Source organism: Oryx dammah, unplaced genomic scaffold (genome assembly GCF_014754425.2).
Source record: "Oryx dammah isolate SB20612 unplaced genomic scaffold, SCBI_Odam_1.1 HiC_scaffold_5, whole genome shotgun sequence".
Taxonomy (NCBI): domain Eukaryota; kingdom Metazoa; phylum Chordata; class Mammalia; order Artiodactyla; family Bovidae; genus Oryx; species Oryx dammah.
The window spans coordinates 102,958,118-102,985,914 of record NW_024070189.1 but is presented as its reverse complement, the minus strand read 5'-3'; the positions used below and the strand labels follow the sequence as shown (position 1 = coordinate 102,985,914).

Sequence of the window (27,797 nt, the reverse complement as noted above, 5' to 3'; positions counted from 1 at the left end):
CATGCCCCACAAGCTCAGCACTGGGCCCACTCCATCTTTTTACCATAACATTTTTATTAAATATAAGGAAAATAGGCGACGACGTCTGCTAAGGTCTGAGGTTAATTCTTCACATGGCGCGAGGGTCACAGAGACACGACATCAATCGTCCATTAGCAGCAGAAGAGACACTTTAAGTTGCCCCGAGGGTACAAATCTCGTTTATAAGACAGCGGTGCTGGCCTCTTAAGAAAAAGCAAAAGAGAACCAAACAAAAAAAGAGGTTTTGAGGTTTAGACTCCAAAACAAATGTGGCCACAGATGCCGCAAATCCCTCGTAGGGAGCAGCCTCACAGCCTGCCTGACTTCCCGCACTAAGTGGGCACAGGCCCGGCGGCACGTCAACCTGCACACAGGGTGGGGGTCGGGGAGCAGAGGGCTAGAAAGGGGCAGAAATAAAACCACGGGACAGATGCGCTGTGAGATTCTGAGGCCAGTGTCCCCGATCATTCGTAGGACAGGGCCGGGGATGAGGAGCCTCAGCCCTGTTCTTGTTACGGCCCTGCATGTCACCCAGAGCCAAACGGAAGGCCTAAGGCCCCTAAGGACCACCTCTGGGAGGTGGCTGTGGTTTTCCCTCCTGAAAGCAGGCGATCGCACACCCTGAAGGTGCCAGGACCCAGGTCAGGAATGGAGATGAGCACTGGTCCCCTCCCACTCAGCAGCTCGGGCTCACTGGGGAGGCAGAAACATGCCCTTCTGGCCACCCCGAGTCAGGCACCTCCCAGTCGCCTCTCCTGCTCCTGGGTGTCACAGAGATCTGGGGTGTGTTTTTTTAAAAAAAGACACATGCAACTCAGAGGGGGTGGGGGGGGACTGGAGGATCAAATGGGCTCGCATCTGAACGTCTCAGACCTCCAGGCAGAGGGAAGGGAGAGAGGGGAGACAAAGCCACACACCCCGAACGAGACCCCTACGCCCACCCGCCAGGGAGAACACGAGGTGGGCGAGGAAACCGCCTCGGGTGTGAGCTGGTGGCCACAGCACGTCAGCCACACTGCTGGCAGGCTCCCCCCGAGGGCGTGGAGCCAGAACCTGCTTCAGGAAGGAAGCAGGGGCCCAGAGGGTGCCGAATCCACGCGGCAGGCCCCAGGAGGCCGGCTCAGGGGTAGGGTGGCCCAGTTCTCTGTGGGGACTTGTGCTCACCAAGCCCCTGGCAGAAACAGTAGACAGCCAAGCCGGTAACCGGGTCCGGGGAGCTACCTGCGGGCCCCGGCCCGGGGCAGCAGCACGGGGGCACAGGCGATGCCGGCAAAGGACTCGGGAAAGTGCAGGTCGCGCTCCCACTCGTCCGTCTCGGTGTTGTACACCTGCACGAGGCCGGTCACGTTGTTGAGACGCCAGTTGTAACCCCCGACAATATAGATCTTCCTGTCCAGCAGGCAGCAGCCAGCCTCAGACTGGCCAGCCCGCATGGGGGTGACGCTGGTCCACTGGTCCGTCTCGGGCACGTAGTACTCCACGGCCAGCACATCGAAGCAGCGGTCCACGTGGTCCATGCGGCCCCCGAGAGCGTAGATGCGGCCGCCGGCGCCCACCATAGCGTGGAGCACTCGGGGCTCACTCATGGGCGCCTTGAACTCCCACTGGTCGGCCTCGGGGTCGTAGCAGTGCAGGGCCTTCTTGTCCTCCACCGAGATGCCGTAGCCACCCGAGATGTACAGGCGGCCCCCCGCCGAGGCGCCTGCGTGGCCCCATGTGCGGCGCTTGAGCGAGCAGGCATAGCCCCACTCGTTGCGCCGCGGGCAGTACCGCTCCACCGAGGCCAGGCTGCCGGCCCGGTTGCGGCCACCCGTGGCGTACACCATGCCGCACAGCACGTTCAGCTGGAACTGGATCCGGCTCTCCTGCATGGCTTGCAGGCGCAGCCAGCGGTTGAGGTGGGGGTCGTAGCGGTAGCAGGCATCCACAGCACCCTCGCCACTGCGGTACTGCAGGTGCTGGCCCCCGGCCACATACACAAAGTTGTCCAGCACCGCCACGCATGTGTGGCTGCAGCCCACCTCCATCTCCGTCAACTCACGGAAGTGGCGGGCGCCCGGCTCGGGCAGCTGGTACACCTTGCTGCTGACGGAACGGTCACTGTCTGTGTACGGGGTGCCACCGAAGGCCACCAGCGAGAGCACGTCTGAGCGCACGGCGGTGCGTGACGACTGCATCTCGTGCTGCCGGAAGGGGAGCACCTGGTAGCTGAAAGCCTCCAGCAGGTACTGGCGGCACAGCACGTCCTCCACCATGATGTCCAGCGTCTGCACGTTGTCCACCAGGTCCGAGGGCCGCATGAGTGGGAAGCGGATGTGGCAGAGCACGTGGCTGGCACGCAGGCGCCGGGCTGGGTCGTGCTGCAGCCAGCGCACGGCCGCGCGGAACAGGTCAATCTCGGCGCAGCTCTGCAGCCGGTTGCTCTGCAGGAAAAAAACCAGGCGCTCGAGCGGCAGGTGCAGGAAGTCCTCCTCCTCGGCTATCTGCAGGAAGTGCCGGAAGGTGAAGGCGTCCACTGATTCCTTGAGCGAGGCCAGGCTGAAGGTGGTGGCCATGTGGCCGATGTGCAGACAGGTCTCGACGCTCATGGCGGCCTTGAGGAACTCCTCGCACAGCTCCACCACAGGCAGCATCTGCAGGAACACGGCGGCGCCCAGCACGTCCTGCACGCAGTCCAGGCCCAGGGTCACCTCGGCGCTGTAGGCGAAGTCGATGATGTGCCTCAGGCCGCGGGCCGACACGCCCTTCAGCTCAATGACGTCCTGGCTCGCCTCCCGCATGCCACCCGTGAACATGGCCCTGAAGGTGGGAAACACAGCATGGAGGCTCAGGCCAGCCCAGGGGCCGTGTGCTGCCCGGGAAGGCCTGGCCCCCACACCCCGGACACTGTCCCCACGAGGGGCCCTGACCAGCCTAAGCCAGAGGTTAGCAGTGCTAGGGTCCACGGACTCAGAGGGTGAAAACCAAGGGTTGTGAGCTGCAGGGTGGGTGCAGTTCCGCAAGAGGAGACCAAATCTTCAGTTTGGCTTTGACTCTGAGGACAGGACGTTCATTGGAAGGACTGATGCTGAAGCTGAAACTCCAGTACTTTGGCCACCTGATGCGAAGAACTGACTCACTAGAAAAGACCCTGATGCTGGGAAAGATTGAAGGCGGGAGGAAAAGGGGACAACAGAGGATGAGATGCTTGGACGGCATCACCAGCTCAATGGACATGAGTTTGAACAAGCTCCAGGAGTTGGTGATAGACAGGGAGGCCTGGCGTGCTGCAGTCCACGGGGTCGCAGAGTTGGACACGGCTGAGTGCCTGGACTGACTGAGGATGGGTCCCCCTGGCCCACCTTAACACCCGCCCTGGGAGAGCTCCCCCACGGCAAGAGACAGAGCAGGGTGCCCCACGGCAGTATGCACCGCGGGTCACGGACAGCCTGGCCCCCCGGGGCAGGAGGCTCCACCTTCCCCAGCCTGGGTCTTGGGTCACTGTCACATGGGTTGGAGAGGGGTGAGAGTCCCCAGGTCAGAGGGCCCGTCAGGAAGCTATGCTAGGGTCCCTGCCATCTCCAGAGGCCTAGGTGGTCGGGGAAGCCCCCTGAGAATGGCCTAAAGGAACACCAGTCCATTGTGAGCCCCACCCCAACAGCAAGTGACCCCAGCTCAGTCCACCACGTGCTCCTGCTCCAAGAAGCGGTATTCACGTGAGTGCTGGTGAGACACACGGGCCCTGGGTCCCAGCCCCCCAAGGCTCCAGAGAGTCCCCTACCAGGAAGAGGGGTGAGAACCCCAGTGCCTGCTCAGGGCTCCTGGCAAGTTCTAGAAGATGGAGAGTGGCAAGGTCCTTCCATGGGACCAGCTGGCACCTTATAAGAGTTGTAACTCCCATCAGCACACATCCGTGACAGCTGCCTGAGGGGAGAACTTCCGACACTGCCTGGCAGATGCGCATCCCCTAGTCCCCCGCTGGGTGGGCCCAGCTCAGGCCCGGAGCAGAGACAGCCGAGCTGGGGGCAGCCGGGGGCCACCGACTAACCACCACCCAACCCTTGGCAGCAGTGCTCCACCAGCCCCCGGACCCTGCTTCTTCTTGTCCCCACAAGTTCCATCAGCCCATCGAAGGCAGAAGTGATCACGGCGATGGGAGGGAGCATTGCCTTTTAAGGCCTCTCCGACTGCAGTGCCAGCGCAGAGGAGCCTTTAAAGGGCATTTCTGGCTCGGCCGGCCCGCCCGTCCCCAAATCCAGAATAAAAATAGAAGCGGCGCCCCAGATGGCTTGGCTGCTCCAGCTCCCCAGAACGGCCTCTCTGAGCCCGTGGGGCGGGCAGCCAGGGGGCGCACCAGGCAAGGCACCCCAGTTGCAAGGACCGTGAGGCCCAGGGTGGGCACCTGGGCTGGGACTCTAAGAGACGGCCGGCAAAGTGGGGCTGAAGAACCACCCCCAAGTGGCACCCCTGCTCTCTCAGGTGGCAGGAGGAAGCTGACCAGTTGGTCACTAAGGGAATGAGGGAGACTGTCTCCAAGCTGTGACAGCTTCCCACGGGTAAGAATGGTTGGGTGGGACCCTCACTCCCCTGCCCAGCCGAGCTCTTCAGGAAAGAGACTTTGGGGCAGAGAGACCTGGACACCCAGCAAGGCCTTACTCATAACACGGCATCTTGGACAGAGTTTGGCACCCACGGGGGCTGCCGACTAGGTGTACCATCCATCCCCCCGCCTGCACACAGGCTCGCAAGGGCAGAATTCATGCCTTTGATCACTGCCAAATTCCCAAGGCCCAGAACAGCGTTAGGCACAAACAGGCATCAAAGACAGAATGAAAACCCAACAGCGCCCTGCCGCCTTCGCAGGGCAGAAGTTGCTAAGCGGGCTCCCACCTCTGCCCCCAGGCATGCTCGGCTTGTCTGCTCCATGTCTCCCCGGGTTGAACAAGCAGCAAACCTGGAAAAACCTGCGGGCTTACTGGACATCTGGCTTCTCTCTAAACCCAGAGATGGGCGAACCTCAGCCTCTTTCCCTCAAAGCCATCCTGGGCTGGATGCAGCTGGAGGCACAGCCCTGGGATGGTCCCTCTGGGACGGGCGGTGCCCCCACTCCACCCCGGGGCCCGCGCGCACCTGAAGTAGTCGCTGCAGGCAGCCAGGACCACCTTGTGCGCGTGGAAGGTCTCTCGGTTGACAGTGAGCACGACGTCCAGGAGCTGGCCCTGGGCGCGGAGCGCAGCGAGGCCCTGCAGGAGGCTGGTGCTGTGGCCAGGGGCCGAGAAGGTGCACTTGAGGGCCCCATTCTTGTCAGCCATGCTGTGGGGGAGCAGAGGTGGGCAGGCAGCTGAGAGGCCATGGAGCCATCTGCTCTCCACCCAGGGGCCCTGAGCAGGCTTGGCAGGAAGCTGCCCTGGGTGGAAGTGAAGTTGCCAGAACCCATCCCTGAGAAGCGGAAGCCAGACCTGGGTCCCAGTGGTGACTGCCACCTGCCCGCTGGCTGGCCTTGGCAGTGGAGGTGCACGTACAGACTCCGTTTGTCACCTATGAAATAGGCGAGGTTTCATGCAAGACCCACAGAGGCTCCCACATATCCTTTTCCTTCTAATTTAATTGAGGTGAGGTTCATATAACAGTCATCATTTTGCAGTGTAAAATTCAGTGGCATAAAATCCACTCACAAAGTTATGCAACCATCACGGCTATCGGCAAGGCGAAAGCAGACCCATGCCCACTGCCAGTCACCCCGCAGCCCCTAGTCACCGCTGCTCTGCTTCCCGTGGCCATTTGCCTGATAGAACCAGGGATCACACTCGGGCCCCCTCCAGTGGGAGCGTGGAGTTCTGATCACTGGACCAGCTGGGGTGTCCCAACCCCATGGACCCAGGGCTGTAGGAGAACACAGGAGCACTGAAGCCGAGCCAAGAAAACGGCAGGTTGCATGGGATCTTCCTGCCACCCTGGGACCAATATAAAGAAGCCATAAAACCAAGTATAACTGCCCTCAAGAAGATGGATTTACCGGTCGGGGCAGCTTGCTGGGGGGATGGGAGAAGGAAGACACATTCTGGCACATCCCATGAAAATGAGGATGCCCAAGGCAAAGGCTGTCTTATAATAAAAATAAAGTTTTGAAAAGGAGAGGGGTGGCCACAACCCAAATGCCCACCAGTGGATGAATGGGTAAACAAAATGTGTATGCATATGACGGATTATTACTCAGTCATGACAAAGAATGGAGCTGATTCAGGCTACCATAGGGAAGAAACTTGAAGACCTCAGGCTAAGTGAAAGAAGCCAGACACAAAAGGTCGCATGTTGCATGATTCCATTTATATGAAATGTCCAGGAATTCACAGACAGAAAGCAGGTGAGTGGTTGCCAGGGGCTAGGGGTGGAGGGTAGGGAGTGACTGCCCACCCAGGGTTCCCTTTGGGGTGATGAAAACATTCTGGAACCAGAAAGACATGCTGGTTGCACAACACTGTCGAAGCACTAAACGCCGCTGAATTATCCACTTTAAAATGGTGAGTTTTATGTTATGTGAACTTCACCCGAAAAACAAAACAAAACTCAAGGTCCTTGGCGCCTTCTCAGGTCCTGTGTGAAGCCAGCCATGACCTCCAGGGCCTCACAGTACACGAGGCCCTCTGTGGCTCCGTCCCTACTGTTCCTACTCACTCCCCTTCATCCCCTGCCTCCTAGCCACTGTCCCCTTTGCTATGGCATCTTGGAAAACTTTTGCATAAATGCATCAATAAGTGAAGAGTTTATGGAGAAGGAAATGGCAACCCACTCTAGTATTCTTGCCTGGGAAATCCCATGGACAGAGGAGCCTGGATGGCTACAGTCTATGGAGTCTCAAAAGAGTCAGACACAATTTAACAACTAAACAACAGTAAAGTAAAAAAAAAAAAAAAAAGTTAAGCCTTTAGGAGTCCCTAATGTATCACTTCATCCTCCAAATGCAACAGAAACAGACAATGCCTGGACTTCCCTGGCCAAGACTTTGAGCTCCCAATGCAGGGGGGCCACGTTGATCCCTGGTCAGGGAAGTAGGCCTGCATGCCACAACTAAAAGTTCACCTGTCACGTGCTGCAAGGAAGATCGGAGATCCTGCACGCCGCAGCTAAGACCCAGCCCAGTCAAATAAATATACATGTTTTTTAAAACTCCAAACTTATAAAAAAAAGAAAGAAAGGCACACGCCCATTAGCCTCCATGGAGTCAATAACCTTCCCAGGACTCTCCCAGGCTCCCCCTCACCCAGGCAAAGGCCAGCGTCCCCAGTCCTCTGCTCACTCCCCATGGCCTCCAGCTCTCTGGAACGTGCTTTCCCATTTCTGGGACGGACGCCTGCCCACAAATGAGGGCCAGGAATGCGGGCACTGGTCTTTCCAAGAATGCAGGAGGAGAAAGAAGGCTTCTCGGCTCCCACTGCCCACCAGCTCCCCAAACACGATCGGGGTCAAGCACACGGCATTCAGTTGCTGCTGACAGGAGGTCCGCAACTCGCACAGGCTGCCCACCTCAGTGGCCCTTCTAGAAGCCTCAAGAAAGGAGGTGAACTAAGTCAACGGGCAGAGAGGGTGCTGGGCCCTGGGCACTGCCCACAGACCTGCAAGGTGCTCAGGATTCCGCAGGTGTGGGGACGTGTCGGGGGACACCACCTGGTCTGAGTGAAAAGCCGTCCTGTCCCCGGAGGCAGGAACACAAGCGACTCAGAGCATCTGCACTGCAGAGGCTAGGGGGCCAGTGGCGCCAGGAACCAGGCCTGGAGCCTGGGTGTGCAGACTGTGGAAGGAGGGAAGGGAAGGGGCCCAGGAGGACCCTGAGTCTCTAGCCTGGCTGAATGGAGTGGACGTCCACCTCACATGCCCCCACCTCTCCCTAGTGCTGCTGTTTCCAGGCCATCCATCCTGGACGGGCCACTGCTAGGACCTGAGTCTCCATTCTTTTCGTTTCCCAAGACCTGCGAGTGACCCCGTTCTGAAGATCACGGATCCTCGGGATTCAGAGGATCTCAAACTGCACCCATCCCCTGGCCAGACATCTCCAGGGACAGGGTCTCACCGTGTCCTCTCGCTGACACTCCACAATGGGCTCTGGACCGCTGGAGCCAACACTGTGTCCCACAAGAGCCTCCAAGTATCCTGGAGGTGCTCGGGTCCATCCCGAGCTCCTCAGGGCTTTCCCCCCTCCCAAGGGTGGGAGGACACAGTATGAATGAGACAGAGCAGCCGGCCCTTGCCAGGCCCACAGTCAGGGAAACGGGGACCCAACATGGTCAAATTATCCAGAACGGGCCTGTCAGTGTCCTGTGGGAGGGAACAGGAGCTGGGAGCAGAGAGGGGCAGAGGCCAGAAAGTGGGGATGTCCCCCGCTTCTCCTCCTCCCAGCTCTGCCACCCCTGAAGTTTGACAGGGGCGCCCAGCCTCTCCCTGGGAGCAGAGGGGCTTGGTAGCATCCTGGGTGTTGGCACTATAGCCCAGCTTCCATCAGGGCCATCCCTGTGCGGGGTCACCTTCCAGCCTGCAACGGGCCCCCTCCTGCCTGGGGCCAGGTGCCCCCATCTTCCCTGTGCAGCACAGCGGCCTAGGATCAGCAACAGCTGATGGGAACCTCCCTCCCGGGGCCTGGAGGTGGAGAAGAGGCCCACCTCAAACCAGAGACGGTGTTAAGACGTCGACGCAGCCTCGGCTGGTCTAGGTGACCCCAGGGACGGCAGAGCCACTCTCCACAGATGCCACTCGGTGTGCACAGCAGGGGCTGCAGGGTGAAAAGTGACGTGCAGACAGCACCAGCACGCCACGTGCATCGCCAGGACCTCCTAGAGTCATCCAAACCTGGAGCCTGGCCCTGAGCAGTGTCTGGAAGGCTGGGCCAGGACCCAAAGCCTGGGAGACTCATCTCAGCCAGACCCACTGGAAAAGCCTGCCAGGGCCACACTGCAGCTTTCGCCACTCGAGGCCCCGGCACCTGGAGTGAGGTGCAGAGGGCAGGACTCCGAGGCCGCCCTGCTATCTGCCAGCCACGTGACTCAGGCATGCTCCTCAGTCCTCTGAGTCTTGATTTTTCTCAGCTCTCAAACGAGGCAGAAGGCTGCCAAGAGGCTCTGGGGCCCCCATCACCTCCCAGGAAATGAGGGACGGCAGACTCCCTATTTTCCCCAGCTTCACTTTGGGCTGGCCAAGCCCAGTGGGGGGCTGCACCCTGCCACCACCCCTACAAGCTGCCCGCCTGCCTTTGAACGGGGCCAAGTGCTTGGGAACCTGAAGCTTGGAACCACCCACAGAGTGCTGGCTCATGGCAGGTGTCAACTGAGCCTGGCTAGCCACTCCATGGACACCTCGCCTCACACATTTTTACACTGCCACTACCCAGCCTTTGCCATTTTGCTTTTAGCTGGCCTTAGTTTATTCTTCGAAGTTCCTCTGAGAGTGTGAGGCAAGGTGGGAGGATTTCCTGTGCTTCCACTGAGCCCTAGGGACTGGTACACCCACGCGTGTTTTCACCAGAAGAAAGATCTCACACCTGAGGTAACTTCATCCTGGAGCTGCCTGGTCCCTGAGTATATATTTACTGTGGTCCTTCATATATAAAGAACATCAAGAAATCAATACAAAGCCAGCAATGTCACAGAAAGATGTGCAAAGGTTGTGGGCTGATGGTTCATGGGAAAGGAAGCACATCTTCTTGGAAGGACCTCAGAGTCAGCTTCACTTATGATAAGAAAAGTGTGCTTGCCAAAGGACTGGCTTCGCCCCTCAGTGGGGCGGAGTCATCAGGCAGGCCATCTGGCAGCAGACACTCTTGTCTATTCTCAGAGGGAGTTTGACATGGGTCAACACCCAGGAAGGCAGTTTGAGAGACCTAGCAAAATTCTAATGGCTCATCTTCTCAACCTAGCAAGTCTGCTTCCAGGACTTTTCTGAGATACACTTACTTGTGCAAGTTGAGAGATGTGTGAGGATATTCACTGGGGGCTGGAGATGGGAAACAAACTAAACACCCTTTAAGAGAGTACAAAGGGCTGCCCTCCAGCTGAGCATGGAGGCCATGCATACTCTGAGCATTAAAAAGCTCCTATAAGGCTTCCCTGGTGGTTCAGAGGTAAAGAATCCACCTCCCAGTATAGAAGATGCAGGTTCGATCCCTGGGTCAGGAAGATCTCCCGGAGAAGGAAATGGCAACCCACTCCGGTATTCTTGCCTGGGAAATCCCATGGACAGAGAAGCCTGGCGGGCTACAGTCCACGGGGTCGCACAGAGTCGGACACGACTGAGGAACTAAACAACAGCAACAACGTGGGATTTAGGACACCCCAGCCCAGAAAACCCCTACCAAGCCCAGAGCACTGCCGCTTACAGGGCGTGGAGCCTACGTTGCACCACGTGGGCAGGAAGCAGCCCCTCTCTGTGCATGCCTCGCCCTCCCCAGGCCTGCCTCCCTGTGCCACCAGCAAGGCGCCCAGCACCTCAGGAGGCTGTTTTCCTCCTCCCATCTCAGAAATGGGACAACTATCTCTGACGCCCTGACATCTACCCCCCCACACACACCTCGCAGCCTCTGGGGAGCTCGGGGAGGGAGAGAGGCAGCCGGCCTGGACAGACAGGCAGGCGTGGCTGGGTGGAGGTGGGCAGCAGGAGGAGGGAGGGCCGGAGCCTGGGCCCGATGACTAAGGGAAGGCCCGTTACTCAGGCCGGCCCAGACAGGGGGCGGCGGCGAGGCGGGGCCACGGCCCCCAGGAAGGCGGCGGCGGCGGCAGGCCTTGAGCTGGTCCGAGCCTCCAGACAGCCACCCGAGCCACGGTCACCCGCGCTGAGTCATCGGAGCCAGTGCGTCAGCAGCCGGGTCAGGGCGTCTCTGCAGGCCACCCCGGCTGCACCCTCAGCCTGGATCTGGCCACGGAGGGCATGCCCCCTGCTGTCCTGACCCCAGCCCGCACGCCATGTCCCCCTGGCACTGTCATCGGGCACCCTCGGGCATGTGCAGGCCCGGGCGTGACACGGGGACACGGCGGCTACCTCCCTAAGGGTGTCCCTGCACAGGGCTGACGGCTGGTGGGACTGTGTGGGGGAAAAGCCTGCCCGAGACCCATGGCAGGATCCCCAGGGCCTCCCCAGCCAGTAAAGCCCACTGCCCGCACTGTCACCAGATCCTGGCTGGCACCCCCTGCTTGGGCTCCTTCCTTCCCCCTTAGTTGTTCATGAGGTCAACACCCCAAAATACACCATGGGCTAGAGCCATTGCCTCAGAACCTACTTTGAGGGGACCCAAGTCCGAGGCAGAATGGCGTAGTGAGGGGCAGCCGCGGGAGGTGCGGGGCCACATGAACAGTAACAGGCCCCTCAGGGGCGCTGAGAGCTGTGAGGCGCAGCACTTAGCACGGTGGGCGCTCCCCGCCTCCTGCCCTCACCCGCCTATTGGCCCTGGTCTCCACGATCGGTTTCCCAAGCTCACAGGAGAGATCTGAAGCCCCGGAAAGCTCTTTTCGTTGGAATGTCCAAAAAAAAAGAGAGAGAGAAGAGGCAAGAACAAGAAAGAATTTCATGGAAACATTTCTTTGGGGTTTTGTAAAATCCTTTCCCACCCCCACATGGAGCCCAAAACTCAGGCCAGAACAGAGTCTGACGGTATTGCCCCTTTAACATACTGTTCTGACATGCAAATTCCCTCACTTCCCCTCAAAACGGAGAGCACTTCCACTTTCAAAGCCAATTTTGGTTTTATTGTCCATGTGGCTCGATGGAGCGCAGCAGCGCAGCACAGCTGGTTGGCTCCCGCCCCGGCCGACGCAGTACCAGGGAGTTCCAGGCTACTCCGCCCCGGCGTCCTGGGTACAGCAGCAGGAAGACGCTGCACTTGTGGTGGCGGGGGTTGGGGGGGTGGGTACACAGGGGGCCAGAGATCCCGAGAGGGAGTCAGAAACACAGAGAGAGAGACACAGAGAGAGACCAGAGAGAGAGAGAGAGACCCAGAGAAGAAGAGACCAGGGAGAGAGAAAGCAACCAGAGAGAGAGAGCCCCAGAGATGGGGGAACAGAGACCCAGAGAGAAAGAGAGCCCCAGAGATGGGGGAAAGACCAGAGAGGGGCACGGGGCCCAGGGACAGGGCTGGGCTGCAGACGGAGAAGCACCGGCCACCCGCCTGCCACTTCCCTGGCCTGTCTCTCACACCACCACCCCTGGCCTCCTGTCCAACCACACCGGAAGCTTCTCTGGCCGCTCCTCCCGCCCGCTTGACCCCTCACACAGCAGGCTCGCTGATGGAGCACATGCGGGGCACAGCCCAGGAGGGCAGTGTGGCGAGTGTCTTCTTCAAGATGGTGAAACTGAGGCCCAGAGTGCCCCTCACCCCCGCATCCGCAGGCTGCTCCCACTTCCTGCTCCTCTGCAGCTGCTGACTCGGCCAAGGCCACTGTGCTGACCCCTGGGGTCACAGCTCCACGGATAAAAGGTGCGTCTGAGCCAGGGTCCCACATGGCCCCCAAAGGCAGACACCCGCAAGCCGCTGTTGCTGTGGTTACCACAATATTTCGCAGCTCTGGGCCCTGCACTTGCAGCCCGAAGGATGGAGTCACCGTGTTTTGGCACCTGGCAGCAGCCCTCAGACGCGCGGGCTGGCCTGCAGCCCCCATGCTAACGTCAGCACCTTCCCTCCTGGGACCACTCGCCCCAGGCCGACTCCGCCCGCCTCACCCCCAGGCAGCCGCAGGCCCACAGTAAGGGGCAGCCTGCGGGCTTCTGGCAGAGCTGGAGCCCCAGGCTCTCTGGGCAGCGGACCAAGGAGCAGGCTGCTGGGTGGACAAGTGGAGAACCCAGGAGCAGATGAAGGTCCTGACAGCAGTGTCCCAGCAGGCCGGGATGCCAAACCGCTGAGAGAGACTGTGGGGACACAGAGGTCCAGAGAGAAAGAAAATCTGGCCAGGGCCCAAGACCCCATGTGCCCCTGAGCCTGGGCGCTCTCCACAGCATTAGCAGTTAAGTTGTTTATTTCTCCCTGCTGGTCATCATGCTTGTTGTTTCCCACATCTTCTGCTGTAATTTCAATCAGGATGCCCAGTGCCAAGGCGAATCTGTGCACCCTGTGGGAGGCCAGGCGGGCCAGGCAGGGGCAGAGACGAATCATGCCTTCCCACCTGTTCTGCCTCCTCCAAGAGCCAGGCCATGGGCACAACTGGGGCACCCTACAAGCTCAGCCTGGGAGCACAGCACCCCCAGAGATGCTCGCCCTGAGCCCCGCAAAGCAGTGCCAGGCCACACCTGCCCACCTGGTCCTCAGGGCATTGCTGTGCAGGGCCACCCCTGCCCCGTCTGTCCGCGGCTCCTCCCTGCCCTCGCCTGCAGGACAGTGCTGAGGCGACAGGAGAGAGGCGCTGCTGGGGTGTGTGGGCAGGAGGGAGCCAGGCCACCTGCGGGCACCTGGGACTGGTGGCCCTTGAGGGCCCTCACGTGACAGCCAGGAAGGCTGAGGGTTGAGCCAGGCAGGCAGATGGATTCTAGAACCCACATCCACTGCAAAAGAACCATCACGACTCCTCCCAAAGACCCAGACAGGTAAAAAGGAGCAAATTCCCAGGGGCTTGGAGCAGAGGAGGGGGTCTGTGTGGCCCCGCAAGTCACCAGCCTCGCGAGACCCTGGCGAGATCCCGCGCACAGAGCCCGGCACCAGACGGCCTCACTTGGTGCTGGCTCCGTTCCCGGCTGAGGGGAACGCGCTGCCGGCGCCGTCATCCTGCCCTTCTGTGGCAAGGACACACTGCGTGGGTTCCCCCACTCCCCTGGAGCTCACTGGGGTGCGGCCCACTCTCCCGCCAGCAGAAGGCGACACTGATGTTCATGTCCACCGCCTCCCTACCCAGAGCCCCTGTGGCTCCCCACGCTTTGCTCCTCAGGGCCACGGTGCATGCAGGGACCCCCAACTCCCGCTGTGCCTCCTGCTCAGGCCCTCTGGCCTCAGCCCAGCCTCTCAATCCAGGACGCGTGGGGTCTGGCCGCTGCTGATGGACAAAAGGACCCTGTGGGCAGCAAATCCCAGACCCGCCCAACTTCAGCAACTTCTCAAGGCGACACATAGACCACCCCCTTCCCTTACCAGCAGCAAGTGCTCTGCCTACAAGATACCCCCTCCCCCTCCCTGCAAGCAAGCACCCACTCTATGCAGGACTGTGGGCTGGAGCAGTGCTGACCCGGCTCCCAGCTCACCTCTTAGCGGGCAGCCTGGAGGGGGGTCCACCACGATCGCCCCATCTTACAGACAGGGACACTGAGGCACAGAGAGGTTCAGGCACCCGCCTAAGGCCACACGGCACGTCAGAGGTCACTGTCAGCCTCTCTGCAGCCCCAGGTGGACGGCCCCCTGGTCACCTCCATGATGCAGATGGGACACTGAGGCTGGGAGAGCAGGGTCCACTCACCAGGAAGGCCGAGCCAGGAGGTGCATGCGGAGCTGGACACCAAGGAGGGCAGGACACGGCTCCTCAGTGGCAGTCAGGGCAAGAGGGTGGCCGAGCCCGTTAACTCCCCAGCTGTTACGAGGGGGAACCCCACTCTGCCAGGTCACCAGTAGGAAAGCCCCACCCAAGCCTGCACACCACTCTGACTCCCCACCCCAGCTCTTTTTGCCTTGCCTGCCCATCACACCATCCAGTAAACCATCCATCTGTTTCCAGTCTGTCTGTCTCCTCCAGGCTGAGGCAGGAGTCTCAACAGGCAGGGCAGGGTGGGCTCTGCCTCCTGCTGTGTTCCAGCACCTGGCACTGTGCCCAGCATGTGTTCAGAGCTCGGTCATGCCTGTTGATTAGATGGCTGGATGGCTGAGTGTGTGGATGGATGGACGGATGGATGGAGGGGTAGATGGATAATAGATAATGAGGGACGTGGTAGATTAATTAGACGAATGAGCAGATGGATGGATGAGTGGATGGAAGGGTGGGTGGAAGGTTGGGTGGGTGGAAGCATGGCTAGATGGAGAGATGGATGGACGGATAGATGATGAACGGGGAAGGGGGCAGGTAGACAGCTGCTAGGTGGCAGCAGCGGCTGGGGCCTGACTCCCATCTCTGCCTGTCGCATACACCTGCTGTTATCCCCTCCACTCAACCCCCTGGTCCAACTCCTGGGAATGGGTATGTTATCCTTGACTGGGCTCAACCAGGAAGCCCTCAGCAGGCTTCTCTCTGGGATGTCTTACTTGCACACTTTGCTCACGCTATGCCCTGAGCAAACAGCCAGCTCCTTCCGTCCCCTCCACCCCTCCTCCCCACACTGCGCTCTCCAGCCCACCAGCTCTGCCACACTCCTCCAGCATCCACCTTTCCAAGCCTTCTCGAAGTAGAAGGTCTCCCCCAAGGCTTTCCTTGCCCTCACGGCCTGGGTAGGACTCCCTACAGCCTCCATGACCCCTCAAAGCTCAGCCAGGGCCCCCATGCCAGGGGCGGAAAGGGTGGCTAATAAGCAGATCTCGGGCTGAAGTTTCGCTTGCTTTTTTCCCACCCACTGACAAGAGGCTGATCCCAGTAAGGCCCCATCCCCCCACATTATCCCTGCTGCCCTGGGCTGGGAGATGTGGCCAGGTGAATGAGTACAACCTCTTCACTCTACAAATCAGGCAAGTAGGCACAAGACTGCCTAGCCCCAGAACACTGCTGGGAAATCCTGTGAGATTCCAGCATTGAAAATTCCAACATCTCAGGACCCAGCCCAGCTGCCTCCCCTGGCAGGGCAGGTGGTGAGGCTCTGAAAGGGACAGTTCTGCCAAATGGCACATGCTCATGCCCAGTGATGCTAGGCCATACACAAGCAGACAAAGATACAGGTATGCCTCAGCAAGGATCTTCTAATAGCAGCATAAACTTAGGCAACAAAAGGGGCCAGTCATGAATATCTTCATTTGGGGGGTGTTGCCAATATCCCTTCCTTCCTCTAGTAAGGGACCCCTGTTTCCCTCCTTCACTCTCAGCCCCAGTGGTAAGGATAAGGAGACCCACTCCTGGGCTGAAAAGGGAGACCCACAACCCAGCCTGGCCAACCAGAGCCTCCCAGGCCCCAGCCTGGTCCCAGGAGAGGGGGCGTGACCCATCTGACACAATCAGAGCTTTCCCTGGGACTTTCGCTGCAGCCACCAGGATGGAAGCCTGTCTTCCCCCTAGGGTTGCCAGGATGGTGGGAAGCAAGGTGAGGTCACCTTGCCCAACCAGGAAGGAAGTCAGAGCGCTGAGGGACGGGAGACACAGAGTGCAGGGAATCATCTGAGCCCCGTATTTAATGTGCCTAAAACTGGAATTCTCCCTGAATTTGGTTTTTACATGAACGATGAGCTTTTATTTTTTAGCTGAAGGCAGTGAGCTGAGGTTTTGGCTCCTGGAACCAACGGGGGCCTTCGATGTCAGAAGTTTCAAATCCAGGGCTTGGGCTCCAGACGAGCCTCTGGAAAAATCACTGTGGAGTCCACACTTCAGCTACCACCTCTCCGTGCCGTGCACACAGCCTTCCTGCCCTGGGAGTGGAGGCAAGGATGCCTCGCAGCTCTGCGGGCCAGACAGACAGCCTGAGCCCCTCCAGCCTGGAAGGACACAGCCAAGGTCAGCAAGCTCCCCGTGCCCCCTGCTGTGAAAGTTCAGCAACTGTAAATGCTAAAATGCTGAAACGATGCCTAAGGCGATCAGCCTCAGCAGGAAAAACACCAGAGTTTCTGCAAGTGACTCACGTGGAGCATGAACATTTGAGTGTTCCCGGCCCGCCCGCCTTACGGGCACAGGGGCTGCCATTACCCCTCGCATGACAACAGCGGGGAGAAAAAAGACCACAAGCAGCCCTCCGGGACCAGACTCCACCCCGGCCAGCACACAGTTATGGCTTTTAACGACAGTCCTGGAAGTTTTTCAAGTGGAGTCTGCCTCCGGGTCTACAGTGGGCCCCCCACATGCCTGCTGCTTGACGGGCACTTTGTCACCACCCCCCAGCCCCCCATTCGGGAAAACGCCCCACTCTTAGCTCCGGCCATGAGAGATTCTGGGGGACCATGTCTGCCTGCTCCCGCTTCCTCCAGCAGGCTGTTTCAAATTCTAACATCCCTTTGAGAGGCAAGCTCTCCGGATATCCAGCCCAGCCCAGCCCAGCCCCGCTCGGATCCGTCTGTCTTTGACCCCTGTGGAATTTCGCAGTTGTGGCGTCAGAAAACGTCTTTGGCGCTCGATCCTCGCGTGACCCCCCCTGGAGGCCTTTAAAAGCCCAGAGGTCCACCCCTCAAGATTTCCTCCAGGCCGAGTGCGTTCAATTCCGGAAGCTGCTTCCCTCACAGGAAAGGTCTGTGATTCCCCCCAGGTGCCGGTTACTTCCTCCCGAATCACAATATTTTCAGTGTGCGGCGAGGTGGTCCACGGGAAGAGCTCAACGGCTGGGCTGCTCGGCGAGGGGTCTGAAATCACCCTGGATGCGCCCCAAAACCCTCTCCACAGAGGAATGTTAGGGAAACGCTCTCCTGGCCATGGGGGGATGAGCTGTGAGAGTCCTGAGCAGCCCTCTCTGGAGGGAGACAGGGAGGGGCGGGGGAGGAGGAAGGGACTGGAGACTCGGGGTTAACAAGTGTTAAGAGCCGTCTGCACAGCTGTGGAGCGGCTACCACAGGAGGAGGAGGAGGGCCCCAGCCCCCCACTTCCCCCTGCAGGCAGCTGGACACGGAGAGCAGCAGGACGTTTTCTCGTCTTCAATGCAGCACCGTGACGCTGGCTGTGAACTCTACGAAGCACACGCACAAGGGCACTGCCCACTGGCTGCTCCCTAATGGAGGCGGGGTCCCTGACCGCACGCCCGTGACTTTCTCTTTCTCTGCCTGAACCATGGCGTCACCGATCCAACAGACATGAGTCTGAGCAAACTCCGGGGGACAGTGGAGGACAGGGAAGCCCGGCCTGCTGCAGTCCATGGGGTCACAAAGAGTCGGACACGACTGAGCAACTGAACAACAACATTCCTGCCATTAACTCAAATCAGGAGCAGAGTGACCCTGGCTGAGCCAGCCATGGAGGGCTGTTCCAGGAGCCTCCAGTCAGGCCAGCTCCTCTGGCAAATCCATCGCAGACTGTGGGGAGAATACCTGCTAGGTTGTATCAGAGCCTCCACCATGAAGCCCTGCCCTCAGGGAGTGCACATTCCAGGGGACACGGACTCTTAAGAACACAGAATGGACCACAAGCACGGGTCAGAGAACAAAGGGGCAGGCAGCGGGGTCATAGCGGGCAGAGTGGCCAGGCCCCGAGGAGGCAACCCTGGAGCTGTGCAAAGCCCTGGGACAGGTTACTCCAGCCAAGGGAAGGCGAGGTTAAAGGCCAGGAGGGGCGCCAGCATGCTGTTGGAGATGCAAGCTCTGGAAGTCTGGGGAGCAGTGGCAGGGGCCAAGGGGCTCACGTGGAGAAGCGGACTTTGTTCTGCATTGTTCCGAGAGTTAGGAAGCCCCTGGCAGGTGTCAGGCAAGGGAGCAGCCAGTCTGATGCCCGCCTTGGGAGGGTGCCACCAGCGGGAGTCGGGGGACAGGAAGCAGGAGGGCAAGTCAGTGGGGGCTCAGGGCAGGATGAGGAGAAAGTGGAAGGAAGGGCCGGAACTAGATGTGGCTCAAAGCTGGAAACGTCACTGTGTGCCAATAGATTAAAGGAAGAAAGAGCGAATCAGTGCATTCGTGGTGAGCGCTCTTGAGCAGGAGGTCAGAGTGGAGGCGGGAACTGAACTGGGAAGGACCAGGTCCTGGCTGGTGGGAGAGCAGAGGCCCTTGGGCAAGGCGAGGCATGAGAACTTTCCAGGAAAGAGGGGGACCTTGAGCCCTCCGGGCCAGATGTCTGTCTCTGCTCCCTGCCTTCTCTGGTTGTTCTCAGACAGCAGAGACTCTCAAGCCGAGTGGGGCCTCCTCCTGCCTGAGGGGGACCTCTCAGTATTCACCCCTTGGTCCATGGCAGAAGCCTGAGAACTGGTGACGCCCCGCCTGGCTGTCACCGTGGGTCAGCATGTCACACAAGTTCCACCTTGAATCTTCCCCAAACCCATTCACAACTCACTATCTCCACGGCCTCCCACCTTGGCTCATCTCCCGCCAGAAGGATCCTTCAGAAACATGAATCTGACCCAGGCGCCCCCTCACCCAAACCCTACAACCGCCCCTCTGTCTCCCCCTCCTCCCTCTCACCCTCTCCAGTTCTGCTCTGCCCTCAGGATCCCTAAAAAACCAGGCTCTTCCGCCTTTAGAATCTACACGTGCCACTTGCCTGTACCCAGAAAACAGTCCACCTCTGGAGCCTCCCTTCCCCCAAGCTGATGGCCCTAACCTTGAGCCTCTGGTCAACCTCATTTGTAAGGGGGTTCCCAGAACCTTCTGGAGAAAACAGGAATCTCCAACTCGGCCTCGGGATCATTTATGGCAACCGTGGGGAAATGACAGCCCAAGAGTTCCACATGCTGGAGTGTGAGCACCCCACATGGGCCTAGCCCCTCTGTCCGGGGGCCCTGTATGTCCAACACCACAAGGCGGTGGGGACACAGGAGGCAGCTGACAACTGCCAGCAGAACAAACAGGCGCCAAATAAGTGCTGAGCGCCATCCACAAGAGAAAAGAACTGGGCGTGCCCTGGAGCTGCCCTGCCCGCTCCCTTCTCCAGGGCCTTCAACCCTGAGTCTGAAACATGCCCAAAGGCCACAGGGCGGGAGTACAGAGAAGCTCCTCTTTAAAGTGGGTGGGGAGACAGGCATAAACCTCCGACCTGGCCTCACTGCGCTCTCCCATGAGGATCAGTAATAAAAAAATAACCAGTTAAGGAAAGTTAAGGATACTGAGCCCGCTCCCTAGGGATGGCACAATGACAGCAGAGGCTAATAAAACCTTCCTACCCCATAAGAATGGCCAACAACAAGAAGGCTGTCCCCTGGGGGTTGCAGCTACCGGCTGGAAGCAGACCAGCTGTGAGATAATCAGGCTGCACAATTCGGGGTGAAGTGTGCAGTGTTCAGAGCTATTTCACATCGTGAGCTCAAGGGACCCCGCCAGCCAGAAGGTGAGGAAAGGGGCGCCTCACTCTCAGGCCCGGCCCTGAGCGCCTCCAGCTCCGCGCTCCTTCCCTTGCCCCAGACTTAACTGCCTCAACCCTCACACTCTGCCAAGGCCCACCAGCTCAGGCTCCACTCTGTTTCCAGCGGGCAGGCTCACATGGTGCCATCTGCACTCGTGCTGCTGCAGAAGCAGCTCAGACTTGACGTGTTCCATTCTCCCACTGACCCTGCTACGCGGCCACCAAGTAAACATGCCGGTGTCCTTCAAACTGCTCAAGCCAGCTACCAAAGACTGAGAATTCACATGCCGAGACCTCTGCGATGGTCTAACGCGACGGCATCAGAAGGCAGGGCCTTTGGGGGGTGGTTAATTAGGTCATGAGTATGAAGCCCTCATGAATGGGATTAGTGCCCTTATAAAGTGACCCCAGAGAACAGCATAGAGCACAGCAAGGAAACCGTGTCTATGAACCAGGAAGTGGGTTCTCCAGACACCAAATCTGTCAGCACCTTGATCTTGGACTTCTCGGGCTCCAGAAGTTTGAGAAATAAATCTCTGCTGTTTATAAGCCACCCAGTCTATGACATTCTGTGTGGCAGCCTAGACTAAGAGACCAGCTTTCTCTTCCCAACCTGCCACACTGGCTCATTAACAAAACCAGCCAAACACCCCAGGGTCCCTTCGTGTCCACGTGGGCAGTGGACAGAATGCTAACGGCATGAGGACTGCAGGACAACACTGCCACCTCCACACTCACACACGTGCAATATGCCGGGTGCCCTTTGAACGCTTCCCAGATGAAGACTCTAACACCCAGAGGGTTGCAGACATGCCCAAGGCATGCAACAAGCAAGTGGGTCTCACGAGGTGCCTGATGCTGCTACATTCCCAGAATTCCTAGGAGCCCCTGTCCCTGGAGGGTCAGACTCCTGCCTCCCCCTCTCGGCTGAAAAGATGATGAGGCCAAAGGAACAAGAACCTTCTCAGAAGGCCAAATCATCCTCCAGTCTTTCACACAGCGGGTGGGGGGGCTGGACTCTTCCAGAGCCTTGGAGATGTGTGGAGAAGATCTAGTGTGCAGCCAGAGATGGCTGGTGAAGGACGTTTAAACAAGCAAAAGCCACCAAGCCAGGAGCAGAAGCCGCGGCTGAACCGTGCCAAACCCACTCTCGCGGTATCCCAGGTATGGCTTCCCAGGGAAACACTTGTGGCTGGCATGGCCCTCTACCAGATGCTTCTGCCTTGTCCCCCAGAAGCGGTGTGAGTCAGGGAGACCGGGCCCCATCCAGACACCTGTAGGAAAGACGGGCTGAGGAAAGAGGAATGCCAGAGGCCCAGCACCTGAAAAGCCTCTGTGGCGAGACGGCTCCTCCTGAACGAGCTGGCCGGGTTCCTCACAGCAATGGAACTTTAGCTGCGGCGGTGCAACTCCCAGGAGAGTGTCCTCTCCTTCTCGCAACACCCCACAAACCTCCTCTCTCTCTAGGAGTCGAAACTCCCGTCACGGGCCTGAGGTGGAGCTGGGAGGGGGGCTGCCGCAGAACAAGGATCTTTGGTGTGACAGAGCCTTGGAGCTAGGATCCCACCTCCCCTCAGCAAGCCCCCGGCTAAGGTGGCCACGCTCTGTCCATCCTGGTGGTTCGGCTTGCTCATTAACGACCATCTCTACTAGGCAACGGGTTTTTTTGTTGATCCCTCGAGATAGGAAGGAAAGAGAATAAGCTTTTCTCTTTCTTTTTCCTCCCCACTGGTTGCAGAAAAGTGAACTCGGAACAAACAAGTTACATAACGCTGGGGGTGTTGTTGGGTGGAGGGGGGAACGCCATCACTCCTAAGGACAGTTCTCCGAGTTGTGGGACTGTTGGAAGGGCTAAGGGAAAGACAGGAACCGCCCCCGCCCCTGGCCAAATGACAAAACCCTTCACGGGACAAGGCAGATGCAGGCACCACCTGGAAGGCTGAGAGACCAACCATCCCCACAGACAGGGCCCGCCTCCCCCAGTCCTGGGCAGCCCCACAAGTCTCCCCCAGAAGACAAGGGATGGACGTGACCACCTACTAGGGACTTCCAACCAGCCAGACTGCAAGCCCTAGAGAGCTTTTCCACACTCCATTCATTCATCCATTCGTCCTGCCCCACCCCTCCCTCCTAACCAAATTTTTTGAACACTTTCTCCCTCTGGGCTGCCCCTGCTCCAGGCACAAAGACCAAGAGTGCACCAGACAGACATGTTCTCCACCCTCAAGGCATTTCCACTAACAAGCACACCAAGCAGCGTAGGGTGGTGAGTGCATGTGCCAGGACACACGGCAGCCACAGGACCCAGCAATTCCACTCCTGGTACAGACCCCCGAAGAAGGGAACACAGGGGTTCAGACACAAACCTGTATATGCATGTGCACAGCAGCATTATCCAAACCAGCCAAAAGGTGGAACCAACCTAGACGTCCTTCACCTAGTAAGTGGATAAACAAAACGTTGTATGTCCACACAGTGGAATGTTACGCAGCCATAAAAAGCAATGAAGTTCCTACACGTACGACCTTGTGAATGAACTGCGCAACAATCTATGGAGTCAAAGACCCTGAAGGTCGCATATGGTATTGTTCTATTTATAAAACAGGGAACCTTACAGAGACAGAGAGCAGATGAGTAGTCATCAGGGGCTGGGGGAGGAGGGAAGGGGAGTGACTGCTCATGGGAAAAAGATGTCCTTTTCGGCTGATGGAGATGTTCTGAAACTAGACGGGTGATGGCTGCACAACATTGAGAATATGCTGGACACCACTGAATGGTACACTTTAGTGTACCATTTAAATTGGTGAGTTTCATGTTACACAAATTTTACCCCAAAAAGCCAACACAACAAAGTGACCATAAACAGTGTTCCTGGGGCTAGCTGAGCTCAGGGGGGTCAGGCAGGTGCCTCTAAGAGGCCATGATCTTAGAATGGAAGGGTGAAGAGGAATGAGGTACAGGCAGGTCATGTACTGGTATGGTTGGTTTGGGATAAATGAAGGAACGAATAAATGACCAACCCTACAAGGGCGTCTACATCTCAGGAGGATCCTGGGAAGAATCTTGTGTGCAGTCTCTCTCCAAGGCTGATTTCCTTTCTGTATGCTCCATCTCACCATATGAGGGATTCTCGCTGTTTTCCCACACGAGCATCTAAGGGATAAGACCCTCCCTGCATCAGCTGCTCCAGACAACAGATTTTTTATTGGGATGGAGGGTAGGAGGCAAATGGACATCTCAGAGATGAGAGAGATATCTTTTAATAAAATGACTCCAGCAGACTTCCCTGCTGGTCCAGTGGCTAAGACTTTGCCTTCCCATGGAGGGGGTGTGGGTTCAATCCCTGGTTGGGGAACTAAGATCCCACATGCCACAGAGCAACTAAGCCTGAAGGTTCTTTCACATCCAAAATTAAATGAATATTTTTAAAAAGAAAATGCCTCCAGGACTTCCCTGGTGGTCCAGGGGCTAAGACACTGCACTCCCCATGCAGGGGGCCTGGTTTGACTAAAAGATCCTGTGTGCCATAATGACAGACCAGTGATTCCACGTGCTGCCACTATGACCCAGTGCAGCCAAACAAGTAAATGTTTAAAAAAAAAGAACATGCCTCTGTTTAGAAAAAATTTCTTAGATATGAAACTAGAAACAAGATCCATGATGAAGAACTAGATAAAGGAGACCTCCTCAAGATGATAAAACCTTTGCCCGATGAGAGATACCATTAAAAAAACAAAAAGGCAAGCTACAGGCTGGGAGACAATAGTTGCAAATAGTATATCTGATAAAGGACTTGTATCCAGAACATGCAAAGAAGTCCAAGTCAAGAAGACAAGCCAAGGAAAAAATGAACAAAAGATTGGAAAAGACACTTTACAAAAGACCTGAATGGCCACTGAGACCATGAAAAGATGTCCAACATCATGAGTTAATAAGGATATGCAAATAAAACCAAAATAAGATGCCAATGTACACTTAGAATGGCTAAAATTAAAGACTGGCTATGTCAGGTGTTGGGAGCAACTGAAACTCTTGCACATCTCTGGTGGGAGTACAGTTAGGGTGCAGCCACTCTGGAAAACAACTTGGCAGTTCCTTAACTTAAACCTCCAAGAGCTGCTTTGGTAACACATGTACTAAAATTGGAACAATATTGAAATTCACACGGCCCCTGAACAAGGATGACATTCAAATTTGTGATGCATTCTGTATTTTTTAATCTAATCTCAAAAATAGGAAACAAAAGCACAAAGATGTGATTAACTATTTTTTACATTTTTCTGGGATACAAAGGCCCTCCCTGCCTGTTAAGGACCTCAATTGTTACAGTGAAGGGCTACACCACAGTGTGCTTCACTGATTCCTCTGCTGCTTTTGCTCTGTTTTATTACAGCTCCTATTTGTTCATCCCTCTAGTATTTGTGGAAGGACGTTCTGTATTTTGCCACATCATGATAATAATAGTTCTAGTCTGACTGGTTGATTTATAAGTTTAAGTACAAATAAATAAAAGACCCATTTTACCTTGTAAAAAAAGAAAAAATACTTAAACCTGCACCTACCATAGGACCCAGACATTCCACTCCTAGAGGATGAAAGTGTATGTCCACACAGGGACTTTCCGGGTGGTCCACAGGCTAAGACTCCACACTCTCAAGGCAAGGAGCCTGGGTTCCATCCCTAGTCAGGGAACTACATCCCACATGTCACAACTAAAACATCCCGCATGCTGCAACTAAGGCCCAGTGTAGTCAAATAAATAAAAATAAATGTTTTAAAGAAAATTAAAAAAAAAAGAATGTATACGTCCACACAAAGATGCATACCCAGATGTTCACCACAACTTTATTTGCAATTGTCAAAATAGAAACCACTCAAATGTCCATCAGCCAGTAAATGGACAAACAAATTATGTCCATCAATACAATGGAATACTAGGCAGCAGTGAAAAAGAATGAACTTCTGATACTTGTGACAACACATATGAAACTTCAAAAATATTCTGTTAGGGGACAGAAGCCAGAAACAAGAAGCCACATATTACATGATTCCATTCATATAAAATTTCTAAAAAGACAAAACTACAGAGAGTGACAGCAGATCAGAGTGTACCTGGGGCCAGGGTTGGGAGAAGGACTGACTGCAAGGGGCTTGAAGGAATTCATTGTGGTGATGGACACGTTCTGAAAACTTGGATTGTGTTAATGGATACATAACTCTATAAATTTATTAAAGCTAAAGAGCTGTTCAGGTAAAATGAGTGAATTGTACAGCATGTTACTGATTATACCTTGCCCTTGCCCCAGGTCATCCCTACTCAGGGACCAAAGCAGAGACTAGGGTTCAATGTTACCTCTTATCTATTACATGCCACCTCCTGCTGGTCACCAAGTCCTATCCACTCTACCCCCCCAGAATGTCTTCCCAAATCTACTGATTTCTCCCTGCTCCCCACTATAGGCCTCTAAAGCCCAACTCAAGCACCCAGGTCCCCACAACAAGGACGGACTCTGTAACACACCAGTATTAACCACTTTATCATTTATCACGTTGGCTGAAATTATTTGCTCCCATAAGCTCACAAGTGAGAAAAAGGCCAAATTACTTGCTCAGCCAGCCAATGGCAGTAGGCTGTCCCGGTGGGCCTGGATGAAGAGATCTAGACCATGCTGGCCTTGGGCAATGGGAAGACAGAGGAAGGTCTTGCATCGTAACACAGGTGTTCTTTCCCTCTGAGAACTCAGAACAATGCATATAAACACCTTCAATTGCTAAGCCAATTCTGGGGTTCAAACAACCATTCTTAGGACTTGGCCAAAGATAAAGGGGGCCTCTCTCAGACCAAAAGGGGTGAATTCTTCCACCATAATCTGAGGGCAAGACCTTGCTTCAAGTTCTTTGCCCTAGGGAGTGGGAATTTACACCCCAAGAGGATTAGAGGGAGGAGTCCCAAGATGGACCCTCCTCATGTATTTTTTTAAAAAAATCTTCAGACTTTTTACACCATTCTCAGGCTTCCCAAGACCCACTTCAGCTCCTTAGGATCTCCAGAACCCCCAGACCCCTCCCTGCCCATCAGAACTCACTGGGAGCACCAGCTTCTGTTTTCAGATTCTCCCAGATCCCTTGGGTCTCATTCAGGCCCTCAGGTTCACTTGTGACTCCTACTCCCAACCTTCCACAGTCCTCACCCACCCCAAATCCCCTCAGCACGTTCTCAGGACCACCCTTAGAAACCTCAGGGTCCTTCAGCACCCTCCAGGAAGCCCTGGGCCTCAGCCCTCCAAGCTTCCCCAGTCCCCCTCTTCAGAGTCCCCAGGACAGCCTCGACAACTGCAAGATTGCCTATGGCCCCTACTCAGGACCTCCCTGCCTCCCAGACCTCTTGGCATCCTCAGTTACTCATGGCCATATCACAATCAGGAACCCCTGGGATTCCCTTCAGATCTCCATGTCCCTCAAAGCCCTCTCTGGCCCCTAAGGACGCATGCAGATAGATGCCTGGAGGTCCCGGGGCCCCCAAGCCGCCATCAAATGCCCCATGAATAGCCCTCAGTCCCCCCAGCACTCCATGGCCACCTAAAGCCCGCAGCCCCCGTAAAGATCCTCGAGCTGGTCCAAGCCATCCCGCACCCCTAGGACCCCCAGGACTCCTCATAGGCCACTCTTGCCCTGGGGCAGGTGCAGGTCCACCCTGCGGGCTGGGTCTCACCTGCTCGGGCGCTCGGGGCCCGGACCGGCGCCGAAGCCGCCGCCACCAGCGCCACCGCTGCCGCCGGACTCCGCCATCTTCCCGCCGCCGCCACCGCGCGTGCTAGTGACGGGAACCGCGCGCGCCGGCTCTGGAGACCAAATCGCGGGGGCTGGGGCGGGGCCTGCTCTGCGAAAGGGCGGGGCCCTAGGCGAGGGGCGGGGCCGGGTCTGAGAAGGGAGCAGGTCCAGGCCCGGGAGGGGGCGGGGTCTGAGAATGGGCGGGGGAAGGCAAAGGCAGGAGGCGGTACTGCTCTGGGATAGGAGGGGCGGGGCCTGGGGAAAGGGGCGGAGTCTGGGAAGAGGGGCAGGCGTGAGTCTGGGGAGGGACGAGAGGTTGGTGGGCCAGGAAAGGGGCGGGGGGCACGGTCTACGGAGAGGCCTGGCCCTAGTAGGGGGCGGAGCCTATCTTGGAGGGGCGGGGCGAAGGCAACCTGCGCGTGTCCGGGAGGAGTGAGGCGACTGTGGGACGCGGGAGAAGTGGGTGGAGAGGGACAGAGTTCACTCACAGGAGTAGGAGCTGCCCGATGGTGAAACACTGCACTTCAGGAGCGGGGTCTGTTCTGGGAAGGGGGAGTGGCGGGCCCCGAGCCAAGATGAGGGGCGGAACTTGGAGAAACTGATCTAAGAAATCTGAGACCCGCCCCCTCTTTCCTTCCAGGGTCACTCCCTCCCCAAGACCTCCCTAGGTCTTAGGAACTCACCTAGAGCCCAGGCATCAGACTTCCAACCCAGCTTTGGGTCCCAATCTTCCCCCATCTTCCCAGAGCCTCCTCTCTCATACCCAAGAATCTCCACCCTCGGATTGCACTCAGATCACCAAACCTGCAGAACCCTCATTTCTGGTTCCTATACCCCCAGACCCCTGCCCTCAAGTTATCTCCCCCATGCTCCACTCAAATCCCGCTCCACTCCCCCAGATCCTGGCCCACAGACCCTTCAAACCCACACTTCCCCCCCTCCCCAAAGTCCATTTCACCAGACCAAACCCGCTTG

The 27,797-nt window shown here is 57.2% G+C and overlaps 1 protein-coding gene and 1 pseudogene across 1 annotated transcript; one reads left to right on the top strand and one right to left on the bottom strand.

The window, feature by feature from the left end:
* Positions 1 to 34: 34 nt before the first annotated feature.
* On the bottom strand, positions 35 to 26,867 carry KLHL26 (kelch like family member 26). The gene is made up of 3 exons (XM_040241202.1): positions 26,764 to 26,867; positions 5,131 to 5,313; positions 35 to 2,820 (listed from the first exon to the last, which is right to left on the bottom strand). Exons 1-3 carry the CDS (start codon positions 26,838 to 26,840, stop codon positions 1,239 to 1,241), a joined length of 1,842 nt encoding a protein of 613 aa, XP_040097136.1. The 5' UTR covers positions 26,841 to 26,867; the 3' UTR covers positions 35 to 1,238.
* On the top strand, positions 24,168 to 24,267 carry LOC120864920 (annotated as a pseudogene).
* Positions 26,868 to 27,797: the final 930 nt, after the last annotated feature.